This window comes from Nomia melanderi, chromosome 2 (assembly GCF_051020985.1).
Source record: "Nomia melanderi isolate GNS246 chromosome 2, iyNomMela1, whole genome shotgun sequence".
Taxonomy (NCBI): domain Eukaryota; kingdom Metazoa; phylum Arthropoda; class Insecta; order Hymenoptera; family Halictidae; genus Nomia; species Nomia melanderi.
In genome coordinates this window covers 25,583,126-25,600,862 of record NC_135000.1, presented here as the reverse complement: position 1 = coordinate 25,600,862, position 17,737 = coordinate 25,583,126, and the positions used below count along the sequence as shown (strand labels likewise).

General features: G+C 45.0%; 3 protein-coding genes and 1 long non-coding RNA gene across 9 annotated transcripts; 2 read left to right on the top strand and 2 right to left on the bottom strand.

The window, feature by feature from the left end:
• The first annotated feature begins 4,657 nt into the window (after positions 1–4,657).
• Positions 4,658–8,100, top strand: LOC116433170 (hexosaminidase D). Its single transcript, XM_031990962.2, has one exon. The coding sequence runs from the start codon at positions 5,022–5,024 to the stop codon at positions 6,768–6,770; it is 1,749 nt and encodes a 582-aa protein (XP_031846822.1). The 5' UTR covers positions 4,658–5,021; the 3' UTR covers positions 6,771–8,100.
• Positions 7,813–10,179, bottom strand: LOC116433177 (ras-related protein Rab-28). The gene is made up of 4 exons (XM_031990973.2): positions 9,858–10,179; positions 8,918–9,103; positions 8,586–8,819; positions 7,813–8,513 (listed from the first exon to the last, which is right to left on the bottom strand). Exons 1-4 carry the CDS (start codon positions 9,930–9,932, stop codon positions 8,289–8,291), a joined length of 720 nt encoding a protein of 239 aa, XP_031846833.1. The 5' UTR covers positions 9,933–10,179; the 3' UTR covers positions 7,813–8,288.
• Positions 10,180–10,309: 130 nt separating this feature from the next.
• On the bottom strand, positions 10,310–15,875 carry FipoQ (F-box/LRR-repeat protein FipoQ). 5 transcript variants are annotated; one of them, XM_076374422.1, is made up of 9 exons: positions 15,737–15,875; positions 15,104–15,265; positions 12,701–12,900; positions 12,192–12,466; positions 11,843–12,109; positions 11,386–11,755; positions 10,997–11,200; positions 10,678–10,938; positions 10,310–10,606 (listed from the first exon to the last, which is right to left on the bottom strand). In XM_076374422.1, exons 2-8 carry the CDS (start codon positions 15,212–15,214, stop codon positions 10,788–10,790), a joined length of 1,578 nt encoding a protein of 525 aa, XP_076230537.1. In that variant the 5' UTR covers positions 15,215–15,265; positions 15,737–15,875; the 3' UTR covers positions 10,310–10,606; positions 10,678–10,787. The 5 variants fall into 5 exon arrangements, with proteins under 5 accessions (XP_076230537.1, XP_031846824.1, XP_031846825.1 ...); XM_031990964.2 differs by lacking the exons at positions 15,104–15,265; positions 15,737–15,875 and adding exons at positions 13,060–14,459; positions 14,563–14,820; XM_031990965.2 differs by having other exon boundaries at positions 10,678–10,923; positions 15,104–15,868.
• LOC143176920 (uncharacterized) lies at positions 15,022–17,048 on the top strand. 2 transcript variants are annotated; one of them, XR_013001465.1, is made up of 3 exons: positions 15,022–15,221; positions 15,840–16,040; positions 16,135–17,048. It is a non-coding gene; the product is annotated as an uncharacterized LOC143176920 (long non-coding RNA). The 2 variants fall into 2 exon arrangements; XR_013001464.1 differs by having other exon boundaries at positions 15,840–17,048.
• Positions 17,049–17,737: the final 689 nt, after the last annotated feature.

The following is a 17,737-nucleotide window of genomic DNA, read 5'->3' as shown; positions in this document are numbered from 1 at the left end:
CGTAACACGAGGTAAGGTCGAAGACTCGAAATAACCGCTTCGATAATGGTTCCGCGTAATCGGTGTTTGCGGTGCCGCTGATTCCATCCCCCTTTTTATCGCCGGATTCGCGATTAAGCCGAAGGAAAAAACATCGGCGCGACGGGGAACGCTTAGGATCGCGCGGACGTTTTTAACCGCTCGCCCGACTATTTTTAATTCACGCTCGGCCTCGCGTGAATCCTCGCGCGACGTATGTACGTGGACACGGTTCAGGAAGAGCGAAAATGATAATTTCGAACGTGCCGTGTCACGGTTCCCGCGCGGGTCGGCGGTCACGTAGATCGTTGCACTTTTACGCGCGCGCCAGTTGCCGCTTGCGATTCAATCGATCACCTTGTCCGCGCCGTTTCACCATTTACGTTTCCCGACTCCGGAACGAACGCCTCCGGAGCCGCTCTCTACGTCGCCGTCGATCAGACGCGATTTCTATACGCGGCGAAGCGTCGATCACTCGCAGCCAGTTTATCCGCTACCCGGCTGTGCGCGAGCGAGCGAGCGAGCGAGCCGTGACGATTGTTTCGGTTACCCGCCAGCTAGTTTACTATCGCTGCATTGCGGATGTTCGAGCGTACATAGCGTATTCGACTGTGGGAAATGAAATCTTCGTGGATTTCTATGTCCTGACGGGAGACGCGAATACGTTGACCTCTTGGCTTCGAATTTTACGAGCGCGCCGGCGAGGTTCGTCTCTGCGGTTACCGAACGGACGAGAGCAATTATGAAATTTTAGTTCTCTTGAATGGCACGTTGAATCTGAGCGATCGAAACGGTTCATAAAGAAAACGAGACTTTGTTTAACAGATCTTCGGTTCACGAACACGACTTTCAGATGAATGTTCACCGTTGATTGCTACGAAAGTAAACCTCGCGTAATCGCGACGTAACCGATTTCGCCGCGTTTTTCTATATCCCCGTTGAATGCCGTCCCTGTTCTATCTCGCTCCCCGAGTTTTTTCCACGCGACGAAGCGCAAGAAAGAAACAGTGTGATTCACCGAGTGCCCCGGGGGACAACGATCGAGAGAACGATCGCAGTTTCGCGAACGCTTACGCACGCACATACGGAATCACGTGCTGGATCGCCTCCGCGGAAAGCCCGTGGTCCTTTCACTTTTCCCGGGTCTCGAGCGCTGTCAAACGGTTCCTTGTAATCCGGCGCACTTTCATTCAGCACGATTTCCCGCATTCTTATCTGGGGCAAGCGTCGCGAGTCGCGACGATCGGGCACGCAGATAAAACCGTGGAAAGGGAAATACCACTTGACGGGCCAGGAGGGAAACGAACGGCCGCGATCTGCGGCCTACGAACCTCGTTTTCGCGGTTGTCCACGCCGAAATCACTTTTCCACGGGGGGGCGGTCACTGCATTTCCCCCTTTTTTTTTCGTAATCCAGCGCGGCTCCCGCGGGTGCGTCGCCGTGGAACGATCTTCAGCGAGACAATGGTCGCAGGAGACAATACCGGAGGCAGCGAACGGCACAAAGACTCGCGGAGAAGAGGAAAGAAGGTGCGCGTTCGGCGACGTTCGCGCGCATACTGCTCACACGGCTGACCGTAATGTCACGTTATCTCCGGAGGTTCCAGACGACTCGGAAAGAGGCACGGGAGTGCGTGCCCTTCCTTTAATGAAACCCGTCGCTGTGTGCGTGCCGCGTGGACGCAAGGTTTCCTCATTGTCAGCAAAAATCGCGCGAGCGCGCGCGCATCCTCCCGCTTTTGTTTACGAACGATTTCGTGGGTGTTGCGAAAGAAACGGCGCTCGCCAAGGTGCCAATTAATTCCACTGCGGTTAATCGACAGCGGCGACTTTTTCTCTCGATGAAAATTTTTCTTCGTGCGCCTTTTCTCGTAATTGACAGCTATCGGCGATTAATCGAAGGGGAAATTGATTGTTACTGGAAAAAATTAAATATTGTTATTGTTCGAAAGGTTTCTCGTTGAAGTTTTTTACTTGTCATTTCTGTTTCGTGGTTTTTGATGTCTAGTTGGATGAATGGAATATTGGTTTTCATTCAAGATGGCGGAGTGTGAAAGAAGACTTTGTAAGAGTATTGAAGGAATGTGCTACACGTTGCCTCGAGGATTTCTTCATCGAATATCAATTTTCTCTCATCCTTGTCGCTTGGCAAAAACGGTGGCAGTTGAAACGGTTCGAGAAGTGTTTCCCGACGCAATGCCTGTTTCTTGCGCCCCACATCGCGCGGATCGTTTTAATAACACCTTATCAAGGAGGTATCAACCGTGAAAGACACTCGAGTATCGATGTCGTGACGAAAGCTTACATATGCTCGCAGCGGAGGATTTCAACGGAGACCGATAAACTTATGGCGGTCCCTGACACGTAACACCGAGCGAAGTGATCGTTGCGATACGTTCTCCACGGTTTACTAACCGTTGACGCTAATATCTGTTTACCATTTGGCTCTATTAACAAATCTACAGTTCCATTGAACCTATACAATCCACTGAAAAATCGCGGCTCTGTGAAATTGAAGAAACCTTCATTTCAAGAAATCCCCGCGTTCCCCAATCGTTTAATAGAACAGCAGCACGCAATGCCCAAGTTTGAACGAAATGGCAGTAAATTCCGTGCTCCAATTATGAAGGGGACACGTAATAGGAATCAAGTGTCTCGAATCGCTACGTTCTCCGAGAGGAACGTTGCCCTCCTCGGCTCCCCCGTGATACAATTCTTCCCCGTGCCGCGCAGCTGTTCACATATTCGCGAAAAGGAGGAACTGAGCAAACGTGGACGCCAGCGTCTGCATATGCGGGCTTTGAGTCATGATTTCTGAATAATCGTCGAAGCGAGTCTTTGTCCCGGGTTCGGTTGCCACGGAAGCACGTTGACGCGTTCCGCGATTCGGCCGCGGAGACGCAGAGGTTTCCGAGCCTGCCTCGAGGCCGCGCGGAGCGTTGTTTCTTGTCACCGATAATAATAACTCAAAAAAATCATCCTCGCTATTTGCATTTCGGGATCGCTCTTATCTAACTTCCGCGAAGAGATCGAACTCCTTCGCCGCTGGGGACGACTGTTCGAATTGTAACGCTCGTTGCCCTACCTAATACGTTGAACGGCGATCGACGGTCAGCCGGCTTTCCATTCCTTCGAGCGAGCCTATTGATCGGGAGTAACTGCGCAGCGAGGATCTACTGCGCAGAACGTGGCGATTCAAAATCCCACTTTCTCCTCAAACAACCGCTGGAACGATACTCCCTTGACGAACAAATACTCTTTCTTTTCGTGCTAATGTATCGTCTCGCGGTAAACTTTGAAGATCGTTCGTCTTCTTCGCCGGAAAGAAAGCTTCGGTACTGTCGATTGTACGGCCAGTTCGGTTTTCTGTGAAAGTATTCGTTTAAAGAAGACTATAGAGACACACAGATAAATTCCGGATTTAAGAAATCGACAGGATAGTTACCAGTAAATTGAATTTGAAGCGTGCACCTCGAGTCGCTGATCTGAAAGGGAATAAGTGGTTTTTTCGAAAACGAAATGGCGCGCGTGGCCAGTCGCGTGGTTCGAACTCCCACGGCGGGGCATCATTAAACAGCTTTATTGTCTGGAATTATTCCCCTACTCCCGTCATAACTAAAGAGACGTGAGTCACGTTCGTTAAGTATGTAACGGGTGGCTGGAGGGTTCGCGGATACTGGAAAGCGAGATAAAGGGCCGGGGATTTAAGATTTCGCCGCGAAGGGATTCGATTACACAGGCGAACCGAGGCATCTCCGGTTTCGCTCGTCTTCGATACCTTTTTCTCGTGAAACCCTTTTACCCGGGAACGGTTTTTCATTCTTCGAGCCGTGCCCTATTCGTTCTCCATTTTACGCGTTTAATCGGTGCGTATTTCGAGACGGCCGCGCTGGTACCATTACTGTTTTATCCGAGGGTAAATATCGATCGGTGGAAAGGGGTTGGATAACAGAGGCACCTTTCAGGGAACAGAGGCTGTACTGCGAGGCGAATTCAAAACGGATCTTCCTTTAAAACCGTCGATCGATTAGCATGCTTCCGATGGATCGCGTTAAGCAAATTCGATGCAGAACGGCACCTTGTTATTTATGGGTCAAGCGCGTGGCATTGATGACTCTGGTTTTGGAAAAATATTTTTTTGATTGATTCATTTGTGTAGAGGAAAGTGGAAAAAGAAGTTTATTCTTTATTGAAAGATCTTTATATTAATCCTGATACGATATAGATGAATATTTAATTTTTATTCTATTTTTTATTTCCTTTTGGTTTGTTAAATTAATGCGTTATAAATGCTTGGAATCTGTTAAGATTATATTAGGTGCCATTCTGTTATGTACCTAGTTTTAGTTTATTAGAATACTTGGAACAGTGTCATTTTTTTAAATTTGAAATGGTAAATAATTTTAGATGAATCTAATTGCCTATTTTAAATAGATGCAAAGTAAAAGATCGACTTAATTATTTAGTAACTATTTCTGTTAAACCTATGTTCACATTATATAGACAAATGTCGAATAAATATTTTCAATTTCAAGGTGTTATGTCTATTATTTGATTTAACGATTCTAATTTATACGTCCTATCGACATAAGGAATTCAACTATCTTAAAATGCAAAAAATATCTTGTGAAATCAAGGTTAGAAAGTGTGTATTATTTTGCAGCGGTAATGGTTGGCCAGCCTGGTTCTCGATAGCGTTTATCACTATACAGCAATGAGAACAGTCTGCTATTTCTATCATTGAACTGTGATAAAGAGAAAGCTCGTGTTAGCTCCTTGAAGGAACAATCATTTAAAGAGTATAAAGTTATTTTATAATGACATAGCGAAATCGGACTGAATTTAAATAAATCACGAGCTTCGGTACGCTTCGCGTCGCATTTACGCTAGTGCGGTCATTCAGTGAAAGGAACAATCAAATTGTGTCAAAAGTAACGAGAGCTTTCATTAAGCCGGAATAATAAAATAGTGATTTGATCTTGATGTTCTGCTGCACTGACAATCATGACGCGTCTAAGAGGCAGAGCCTCTTTAATGGTTATCATAATGATTTGCTTCACTCTGCTGATTGTTATTTATCATATTCTCAATAATGAGGTCGAGGACGTCTCCTCGAACAAATTGAATCCACGATTGAAAATAGAAGAAGTTTATCCATTAAGTGATCTCACAGAGAACCCCCGCAGTATTGCCAAAAAGCAGCAAATAGAAGTTCATATATTGGGTAAATTGAAACGCGGTGGAGGAATGTTGTTCAATGAGCTGAATGGTAAATCGAGCATAAATAATTCTCCCTTATTCAAGGGTCATAAAATTGTGCACCTGGACTTAAAGGGTGCTCCTCCCAAAGTGAGTTATTATAAGTACCTGTTAAAATTGCTCAAAAGATTAGGTGCCACTGGAATACTCATAGAATACGAAGATATGTTTCCTTTCGAAGGAAAGATCCAAGATATCAGTGCAGGCAATAGCTACACTAGAAAGGATATCGAAAGAATTCAACAGATTGCAAGTGAGAACAAGCTTATAGTTATTCCATTAATACAGACCTTTGGTCACATGGAATTTGTACTTAAGTTAGATCAGTACAAAGATTATCGTGAAGTGCCACATTATCCTCAAGCTTTATGCCCTACTCATAATAAAACACTTCCATTAATTTATGAAATGATAGATCAAATTGTAGTTGCACATCCAAATGCAAAACACTTGCACATAGGTGCAGATGAAGTATATCAGATAGGGGAATGCTCCAGATGTTTGGAAACAATGGTCAGAAAACAATGGGGCAAAAAGCAGCTATTCTTAGATCATGTCTCAAAAGTAGCAAGGTACATTAAGGACAAGTATCCGGAGCTTACAATTCTCATGTGGGACGATGAGTTTAGAGACATTTCCCCTCAAGAAATAATTGACAGAGGGTTACATTTAATGGTAGAGCCTGTTATTTGGAAATACACTACAGATCCTGCAGCATCCTTAACAGACCAATTGTGGGAAAGCTATGCATCGGTTTGGAAGGATGTGTGGGTTGCCACAGCTTTTAAGGGTGCTACTTCGCCGGACAGATATTATACTGACATTGCTTACCATATGGAGAATCATCAGCATTGGTTAGAAATTATTTACAAATACTCATCTCAGATCACATTCAAAGGAGTAATCTTAACAGGATGGCAACGGTACGATCACTTTAGCGTACTCTGTGAATTGTTACCCTCTTCTGTGCCATCTTTGGCTATGAATTTAGCTATTCTGCTAGCTCCGGATCTGAGTGGATTCCCAACAGAAGTACCTGCACCTGTGTTGCAAGCACTGCAATGCGAGAGTATTATTTCTTTAAGTTTTCCAGAACCTCAATACGGTTGGACCAAATGCAGCTACCAAGGAGTGTCGATTTACGCGACCATTTTACGACTGCATTCGTTGACACAAGAAGTTACCAAAATGGAGCAGGACAACACGTTCAAGGGATGGTTGAAACCATACAACATAAAGTATTCTTTTTCGAGTCCTATCCACGTAGAACACGCAGTCGCCGATCTGGATAGACATAAAGTAGAGATACTGTACATCGAGAAAGAAATGAGAACGGCCATGGCGGATATATACGACAATTATACCATACAGGAGTGGATAGACACGTATCTCGCTCCATTGAATGATAAATTCACTCAACTGTGGGAAGCTAAAGAAAAGGTATTAGCGAAGAATGTATGGCCGAGGAGACCATTGAAGAAATCAGAGTTATAGTAAGATAAGCGCCAACACTGTGGAAGAATAATCATCATACATACAGATTCTATTCTAATCTATCCACAGCCATTCCGGATCACAGTAGTTGTTCACGATAATTTTTAAGACACGTTCATTTTAAAGCAATATTGAGAAATTCGAGGATGCTCGCGCGAATAGATTAACATAGGACACACTGTATAATAAGAGACTGACGACCATATTAGAGTAAGTAAGGAAACTCTACTGAGATACCCTTGAAGTCTCGGTTTTTTAAAAGAAAGGACGAGCAACAATCGATGGTGTAATTAAAGTCTACCGAAAATTATAATTTTGCACCTTGTACCTTTAATGGATAGAATTGTACTCTATATCTCAACTCGAACGAGTGTTCCGAATCTGTCGACTGCACCGTCCGCAAATTGTCCTCGTCCACCGCGCCGTGGACGAGCGAGTGTCTCTTACTTTTTAACGTTCGAAGAGCAAAATGTACTTTTAATTAGCGATCCAGAAATGAGGCATTAGATCTCGGAATTTCTATGCATCGATTTTTCATTCTTGCTTGGCGGAGCTGAGTCTCCGATGCTGATTTTACGAATGACCGCAGTCTCCATAGCGACGTTCACGGTATTTCACAACGATCCGCGTATACTTGTTTTTACCTGATTCCTATCGGACGCAACGGAAACGCCGACTAATTTATTTCTTATTTATTGGCGTGCACACGCCCTTTTTCAAATGCTTCCAATTCGCAAACTCGCATGTACTTTGTAAAACCAATTGTTCCGAGCATACGCACACAACCGCTCTCTTCTCCCCCACGCCCCCGTTCACTCTTGTTAGCTACCATTGTTCCCTTGTTGATACTCCGTTTATGTTTGCCGCGTACGTTTACGTTCTCCGCAATATGTAACGTTTGCATGATTAGTGCCATTAATAGATAGATTATAGGGAGAGCTCTCCTCGCTAGCGAGCGATTTACGAGAAGGTATAGAAAAAGTTCGACGATCTTCCGTTCACCTTTTTGCGAACAACAGTTTTACTCTATTTAACCGTTGAATTTTTATTCGATTTTACGACATCCGAGGCCGACCGCCGCGCCGGACAATTCCGCCTTGAAGAACAATCGACGGAAACGTCACGCGCGAGCATTGAAATCACCGAAATCGGGGATCGCGGCGTTGCGCGGTTCCGGTCGCTCGACGCATCATATACGTTTCGTCGTACGTACGATACATTTGATATTATTGTAAAAGTATTTTTAACATTGTTACGTCGACTCGCTATTAACAATTAATTGCCACGAGTAGCAAGATTCTATTAATAAATAAATCTGTTTCTAAATCTACTGCGAAGACAGAAGTGGTTCTTTCATTGCGTTTTACCCCCTTCGTATTTCGGTGAATCGCGTCAGGTAACGGTAAGAGATCTATGAAAAATATTCGAACATCTTATGTACATTGCTGACAGTCGCGATCGCGTTGAAACTCCGTGTGCGAAAATAATTCTGTTAGAAATATATTTTACGATTGTTTCTCACTGCAGCACGCAAACCGCCGACTTCGACGCATGTAGATGAGGATAAAAGGGTAACTGGCTCTGCTTTTTCGTCGGTGCTCGTTTCACGACCTTTTGAACGGTACTCATGTCGACCGTGTCACCTATTTCCGCGATAATTATCGGTTTGTGATAATCCTGGTCGGTTTTCGTTAGTCGCACGCCCAAGATTTGCGCCGCCAAGTTGACAATGCACAGGGACACCTGAAACGAAAGCTTTCCTTTAAAAATAATGCGGAAAATACTAGAAAATTTCATTAGCTGAAGAGTTTCTACCGCTTCACCGGTCCTAGCAGACACATCGTGAGACGGGAACCCATTGTCCGCGGCGAATTTGTGGCTTCGATCCCTTTTCACCGACCTCTGATGCTCTATGTCGCATTTGTTGCCGACCACGGCCATCAAAGGTGCCTCGTCGAAGCTGTTGTTCACTTTTCTGATTTTGTCGATCCAATCCTCTAGGATTTCGAAGCTGAAAGTGTTCGTGACGTCGTACACTAACAGAATAATCTGAAAATCACATTCTCGTAAGTGAAGGATTCAACTTTCTGTAGAAATTCATTGACTTCGCAAGTGTTCTTTTAATATTGTCGTCTATGTCTGCTTACGTGAGCATCGAAGACGTATTTGTCCAGCATGTTCCCATGAAGTGCGAGACCGCCGACGTCCCATAGATGCAGATTCACGTTTCTGTAGTAACCGATACTGAGATTCTTCAGGAAGAAGTCGATTCCGGACGTCGGCAGGTATTGCCTGGTGAACTCGTTGTGGCAGAACTTCTGAGCGATGCTCGTCTAAACAGGTACCCTTGATTTTCAATTATCGCGAATCGAAACGGAGGAACCGACGTTAACGTAATATCGTGAAACATCTAAACGCACGTACAAAAGAATCATAAAAAGTTACAGAAACAAAGAGAATGATCTTGCAATCGTGTTTCATAAATTTCAGTGTTGACATCGCATGTTATGCTGACTATCTAATAGCATGTGAATACAGTCACAGTTCCTCGAGACGATCTATGGAACAGCTGCCTTACTCATTAAATACTAAAGAGCTCCTAAGGAGGAGGAACAATTGCCAATGCGTAATCGTTCATGACACGAAGATTCCATTTAACGATTCCATTTAATTTACGGTTGCCTAATTAAAGTTTCATTACTCTTTCAACGGTCCTACTACACTGATTTCCGAATAAAACAGGTACACAGAAGAATCCCAAGAAAAGCAAAGAAACGTTCTATTTTATTCGACAATAAAGGGCGGTACCTGTGCGTGTCTAAAATCGTGGCAGTGACCACTTCGCACGAAAGAAATAAATCGATACGTCGCCGCGTCCTTCGAATGCTCGGGCAGACTGAACTTTAAATAAACATGGCAGCCATCCACGCAATTAATAATTCAAAATTCGGACAAAAATTCACCGATCGATCGAGTCTATCCGTGGAAAAGGTGCGACGGTGAACGAACAATCAGAGCGGAAGACTTCCGGGAGGGGAAAATTGACGCGCGCTCGTTCAATGTCGAGGCAGACACTTCGAAACTCACTTTGCCGGACCCGGAATCACCGACCAGGACGATTTTCAGCCTCTTCGCGACCAGCTCCTCCTCGACGTCGGACATTGAGGAAGATCGGGATGGGAGAACGCGGTAAGGTGACGGTCGCCGACGAAACTTCCGGGAATCATGCGAAAACTCGTGGCGGCCACGGCGGTTCCGCGTCGACTATAACGCAACACATAAACGAGGGGCCTGGCATGTGGCTAGAGAATGAAATCGAGCGACTCGACCGACCGGCCGTGGCCAGTGCGACGTCGTCGTCGTCTACACGGCTGCATGAATAAATTAAGCGGACAATCGATACGGCGACGAACACCACCGGTGCGTGGCCGTCTCGTCGATATCGCGAAAGAATTTTTCTTTCTCGCCCTCCCGCCCCCTCGCGTTTCAGCGACGCGATCAATCGAGCGCATCGATCGACGCAATGAATCGTGGCCTCGTGATGGTGTCAAACTGTTCATTCTATTTCTTTTTTTTGTATCTTTCTTCCGTTTTTACAATTGTCAATAAGAACATGGAGATTGTCGAATTCCAAAGAAACTTGCACATTCGAAAGAGAGAGACTCGTCACTTTTAGCTTGAGAACGTTCCGTTCTAGAGTTTCGAAATCTTCGGCGATCGGTGGAGTATGTACAGGTTCAAAAATGGTGTATAAAAATATATATCTTGCATTTTGTTCGTTGTCTTAATACTCGGAATAATGGATTCGTCGTCCGTCGTTGCCGCGTATCCATGATCTGCAATGAAAACGTATCGTTTGAGTCGGGCTCGTGGTAACCGGTCGCGTGCTTCGCATTCGAATGTTTACCTCGTTTATGGATTACTGTTGCCCGGCGATGCGTCACATGGAACACTTTATACATGAATACCCCGCGGTGTATATACAAATATTTATTAGATAAAAAAAGTAACTTCCTTTTAATTGAATATCAGATCTTTGTAATTGGCTAAGAGGTAGTAGTTCGACACTCGGCAGCACGTCGTTGTCCGCACGACCGTCAGTCTGTCGGCACGCTCGAAATTCGCCTTCACGATCTCGTAGTACCTCCCGTCACTGGAACACATCAAACTGATCACCGCACGCGACATCGTTTCTCTTAGCAGCGATTCAAAATTAACTTTGTTACCTCAGACCCAGGCACCGTAACTTGATGCACTTCACGCGAAGTATGTCGATGGCCTTCTGACTCTTGTCGGAAAACCGCAGGTTCTCCGGATCCCAGCGCAGCTCCAGGCGCTCCAGGTTCGGACAGTTGTTGGCAATCCCGTCCATCAATTGATCCACGTGGATATTCACGCCCAGCCTCTCGTTTGTTCCCATCACGAGAATCCTAGGCAAATGAATTATAAAAATAAATGAAGCCATCCAAGGACAAAAATTCAATTTAACGTAGTCCCTTCTCGTAAAGAGTTTTATCGTCGTTACCTATCGTTATTCGTCTCTACAAGACTCGAGCACAGAGTATCCTGAACAAAAATGTAGTAGCAGCTAACTTTATCGATCACGGAAACTCACTTGGCGTTGGTTAATATTGGTAGCACGCTCTGCCACAGCTGATCAGTGATATGAGGCATGCCGGACAGGGAGAGTCCCCAAAGTTGATGGCCGTATCTCGACAGAAACTTGTGCAGCGCGTCATCGGTCAGGTTATCCGAGCTGCCTAGGTCCAAAGCGATCAGATTTCGGGGATTGCCCATCTCTGCCCAGGCTTTCAGTACGCTGTCGTTGAATCCGTTCAACTGACCAGCGCTCAGGAAACGAAGTCCCGGGATCCTGGACAGCATATCGATCAGGCAGTCCGTGGACAAGTCAGTCGCTGTGATGTCTAACTCCAGGATACTCGATTTCTCCCACTCCACTTGCATCACGTATTCGCTTTGAAGATCTGCGACAAGAGTTTCTCAGGTATCCATCGAGCTACGTAGCGCATAGCTAGGAGAAAGTTTTAATTGTTCTGATTTTAGATAGATACTTGTGCCCTGCATCAGAAGACACTTCAATCTTCTGCTCCTCTGAAACAGAGTCTTCATCGTCGAACCGGTAACCTTCGAGCAGAAGTTCACAGCTAAACATTCGAGCTGGATGCAGTTCGAGGAGAACGCGTCGATGTGGGAATCGTCGACGAAATTGATCCCGTAGAGGTTGATCACCCTCAAGTTCGGAGTCGCTGATTTCAGCTTATGAACGTTTATGACCTCGTAGATTTCTTCCTCTTCCTCCTCCACCTTTTCGTAGGTACCTGTATAAACGAACGCGATCAGTCCGAGATCATATATGTTTCTTGAGGCACTTTTTACTCGTAAGCCGAAGGGGATACAAACCTATAAGATGGAGGATCTCCAGACCATTGATGAAGTTGTAGATCTTCCTCATGAAACCTTCCATGAAGATCACCTCCGACAGGCAGATGCACATGTACTTGAGCTTGGTGGGGAAGGCCTGCATCTCCGAGAAATCGTGCAGCTGCATGGCGGTCGAGAAATCGAGCAGCATATGCGTCAAGTTCGGACACTTGTTCGCTAACTCGTGGAGGACGGTGTGCGTGATCAGCTCGATCGGCAGCTCGATATACCTCAGCGACGCGCCGAAGCGTGTACTGTCCCAGACAAAACAAGAGCATCGCACCTTAATACTTTTTACCTTCCGCCCGAGTGGATCCGATCAGGAAAAATGCCCGACGCCCGGTTCTGATTTTTCGAAATTTCTACCTCGCCGCCGGTGTTTACAAACTATCTTGGCAAGCGGGACAGAATCTGAGACATATTTCGGGAACCAGCGTTATCTGCCAAAATTCTCGACATTTTTCCCGCGGATGATAGCGGCGGCTAACCTGATCAAGTGCAGCAGATTGTCCAACGAGCTGACGTGCAACCCGCTGATCTCCGGGCGCAGGGACACGTTTTTCCAAAGGCGCGTGTCGTACGCGATCTGCCGCCACCTTTTGCAGACACGTGCGACCCTGCATATTTCGCGATGCGATAGGTAACTGAAGACGTGCAGAATTACCTTGTCGGGCAGCTTCTCTATGGTCTGAAACAGTGGGATTGAATATCAGTGGAGAGATTAGCGCCGTAAACCGCGGACAACGGGGAAAGTACGGGGTGTCTCTGCGAGATTTCTAGCGTCGCTCTTTCACAGGCTCCTCATGGACTCGTTATTAACTGTTCTCGGGTATCTTGCGTCACTTACGGTTCCCGCGAAGCGACTCTTAATGACACCGCCCTCGGAAACGAACATCTGAGACGTTTCCACGGCGATCTGGCCCCAGACGTCCACTCCGCCGAGATCCATCTTGCTGTTTGATCAGTGGCAACCTTGGCAGAAGAGAACCGAAGGGATTCGGGATCGACGATCACTGAACGCGGCCCGATCGATCGGATTCTACTCTCGATTTCGGACTTCGCGATCTCGGAAACCGATCTATCGGAGGACTCGCTCGCGTGTCGCGTGCGCTGACCCGAACTTTGCACCCGCCGCGGATGGTGTTCACGCGATCTCGGCACACCGTCCCGTGGGGAGAAAAATATGAAACCGGGGGCGCAGGGAGCCTCGTGTACCACTCGCTCGTGAAAATCGCGGCGCACGTCGGAATTCGGTGGATACAGAAGTTCCTAAGTCTTCACGGCATTTCTAATCGGATCGCGCGTGCGCGTCGTCCTAAATATAAGCCTTGGAAGACCCGTCTGCGCTTTAATTTTAAACTCGTCACCTGCAGCCAAGGTGCATTTCCCCTGTGTATGCCGTGAAACGTCAAATTCGCGATGATGTTCGTTAACGGCGCAAACGACAGTTTAAAGTCCACGAGTTTCTCCACGGTTCCTTAAAGTCCACGTGATTTTTCGGGAATTTATGGAATCGAACGAGAAGCCTTTGGACGAGACATTTCGAGCATCGAACGTTTGGGAATTTGATTTGGTTTTCCTTTGGTATCGATAACGAACAAGTTTCTTAGACTGATCGAAAAATAATGATTATGATGTTTTTGGATGGGTTATTGAAATTGTTTCTGTGGCGTTACAATTTTTTGCGGGTCACTCGAATGCTCTAGAAATTAGTCGGTCGATTTGAAACTTGGATCTAGTCCGACACGAGACCGAACCCATTCACGTGGGGAATAAGAGATATACGCGAACAAATTAACGTTCCTATAAGAATATAAAACTTTCCAGTAATTAACGGGTTGATAGGGTATCACGCGTGATGTTCTTCAAATAATCGATATATTATTGTTTGGAGATACTACATCGGATCTGAAGTGTTCAGATCAAACAGCAAGGCGGATAAGAGTGGAAGTATGTTTGACGTTCGATGGTCTCTGTAGACTCATTAAACAATACGTATCTTTTTCAAATACTTGTAGTTCCTAGTGAAAACAAACGTAATGGAACGAAGTCGATAGCGTGGCACTTAGAAGGTTTCACTGATTACCGATCAGGTTGCACTTGACTTTTGTAACGGTTACAGCATCGTTGCACATTGTGCAGCGACGTATCATTGAAAATTGTAACGAGAATTGTTTAAAAGAATTGCAAATTGATGATGACACTTTATAAAATACCATGTATCTTCGTTTACCAATTTAGGACATTCTAGAATAGATTAAAATATAAATTCAGCCTGCGCTCAAAGGGTAGCAGCGTTCAATTTTCTCATGTTAATGAAATTCCGTTTTAATTATCGTTAAACAATTACCACACTAGACATGACTCGATGTCGAGCGCCGACCGATATAGCGCTCGTGGCATGTTCCACGTTCAAGTGTCCCCAGATGCTCATTTTGACAATTTAAAATTCTAGCTGGCCCAGAGATGAATCAATCCGAACTGCAGTTAATTAACACAACCACCAGAGGTACGTCACAGGATGCGTGAATCACAACGTCCTTTTGCTCATTTTAATCCGCATTTGAACAAACAACGGGACATGACAATATTGCTCGGAACGCCGCTGATTGACTGGGCCATACTAGGATGCACTTCGAACCGCGTCTGGTTTAATTAGTTATAAATAAAGACAAGCAGTAAGGTAAGCAGACGAGACAAGAATAGGTAGAACCCATTAGTATTCCCAAGCGTCAGGACCTAGAAAAGAAGTCTACCTCGTGGGGCGACGTTCTGCAGCAGTTTTGCAAGACGTTCGCAACGGACTGCAACTCTCCGCGTTCCAAGTGCAACCACCATGACATTAGCCCCGAAGATATAAAAAAAACTAATACCTTAGCGAATTAATTTACCGTGTTCGGGCGTCTAACGATCTCAGTGTTGCCGTCTTCGAAAGTGTTCAGCTGCTGAAGAGCAGCCTCCACGCTGAGGACGTTCCAATTCGACATTCTTCGCAGATCCATGATGACGGTAATGTAAGGATTTGCTCGGCTACTTGTTCGACTGTCAGAAAACTGGAACTCGTAAAAATAAATGTAACCGTGAAGCCAGTGTCATCGACGGATCCCCACGCGGCAGATCGAAATCGCACACTGGCATAACACAACCAGTTCTGGAGGGAAGGAAAATGTGGAGCACACCGCTAAAATGTTGACGACGACAGTCTAAATGCACAATAACACTCGAGCGAGAGATATGCGAGCGTAGGAGATTTCGCGGAAAGATCTATGCGTTCGAACCGACACCGAGATGCGCGATGTAACGCGGCGATCGAGATTCCGTATGTTGCTCGGCGATTCGATTCCTCCCCCGACGAACGAAACTGGAATTACAGTGGTGGTTTCACGGATTTTTAAGGTTTCGTGTCGTGCCGAAGTTACGTAACTGTGTATGGAACGTTTTCCCTTTGTACTTTCTTCCCTCTGTTCCCCTCGTTTCCGCGTTGCAAACGCGATCCCTCGTCGTCCGCCGAAAAATCGACTTACTCGACCATCGTGATGCTCTAGTGCTAAGCGCCCTGCTGGTTCTGGTCCTGAGGTAAAAAATGTATCTAAAATAATCTTAACTTTCTGTCGATTCTTAAAATAGAGCCGCTGGAGTGCTCCGCCACGCAAGGATGAACAGCCAACCAAGGCCCGTTACGTTGTATTGCGCGACTTTTTGAAAATCGGACAGCAAAAAAACCGGCACGAGAGATTGAAACGATTGTTTCACTAAATTGTTCTTTTAGTCGTTAAAAAACCGTGGGAGAATCTTCTCCCACGCGAGCAGGAAAATCAAGACTGTGGCGTAAGCATTGTTTCGCGTCCCTGTCAACTGATAAATATAACTGTCAAGATATTTTTGAAGCATTTAACGTATAAGTTTTATTTAATGATTTCAGAAAAACTCCGGAATGAGTTAGCTTCCAAAGAATATATATTTTTATGGGAAAGTCGGTGATCGATATAGTTAACGAGAGGAAATGATCTCTAATTAATCGAGCCCGCAGTCGTTAGATAGATGCAGCGACCAAAGAAAAGATTTCTTTTTCATTGAAAACGGGGAGAAACTGAATTTTGATTTTTCGATGATACGTCATAAAAATTTTGTAAACGATAAGCGCCGCGTATGCACGACAGTTGTTGAATGTCCTTTTGATTGCAGGCCAAATAGATACCATTTGGCTCAGCGCCATTAGCAATTTGATTAATTAAGGCCACATATATTGTGGGCACAGCGACGTTGGTGGCTTACAGAATCTTGCACGTCGTAAATTTGCTGTACACATAATGTTTACAACAGCATGATTAACACGTTAAACATCACCACCGTCATGAAAACCGTGGATTAATAAATCTGAGATCCCTGAATATTTGCGACATAAAGTTTCAGCACTCTTAGCGCGCTACTTTGATGTGTTCCAAGTCATATAAAAAACATTTAACAATTATTTCTCGGAAAATTTGTTTGCTCGTGTCATGTTTGCGTTTCATCGTGGAAGATGGCGTTATTAGTTCCGTATTACCGACAGTAGATTGACGGATCAAATGCAAACACGGTGTTCTCAAATACGTTTGCTAAGGATTTAGGATACGAATTTTAAGTCTCTATGCAATTACTGCAATCAGAATGGTTCTTTATTTATTTTAATTACATCTTTCCAGTATATTACGTGCACGCTTATAAAATACAGATCCTCCAACGATCATATACATCGATGTCCTCATCGTTGATTGTTTAACCGGATGGAAATCTGAATTTCCATTCAGTCCAGTCAGTATAAAGGAAAATAAAGCGTGTTATCAGTCCAGCTCATTGTTTCCGTTCTTTGTTTTTTCACGAACTTATCGCCAACCGTTATTCCCCGACGATTGTTGTCTTAAGTAAAAGTGTATGTTAATGGCTCATCAAAATGGCGGTCGGGGAAAATACAGTTTCGCGAACAGCGCAACAAGCTCGATGATAAAACACGAAGTACCGTCATTGTCACATCCTTTTCCTGTTCGATTGTCTATTTTAAATTAAATCTGAATGATCATATCTACCGAATTATCGTTGAAATGCCCGATTACCTAGAAATTGATTAGTACGTTCCTTTTTTTATCGCGGCAGCATAGTCATCGAAAGATACTGGCAGATAATTTTGCACAAGTACATCGATAAAATCGTTCGACATGTTCACGAAAAAATATCGTCGTCATTGCGAACCGTTAGACAAAAGAAAAATTTCCGCATAAAAATACAATTATTCCCGATGATTTTCCATTTCAATTTGACGTTTTAATTTCAGGGCAACTGCGAATATCCGCGTGACGCTACAGCAGCGCCCCTATCGATTTCGTTGTTCCACGGCGAAGATTCAATTTTTTTCGCTCGCCGAGAAAGAAACATCTTCGCACATGTGTCGTGAAATAAATAATTTGCAATCTCGTCGGCGAATTGAGCATCAATACGCTCCGAGTTTATCTCGGTTGCCACCGTTTCCCTGTTTTTCTCTGTTGTCC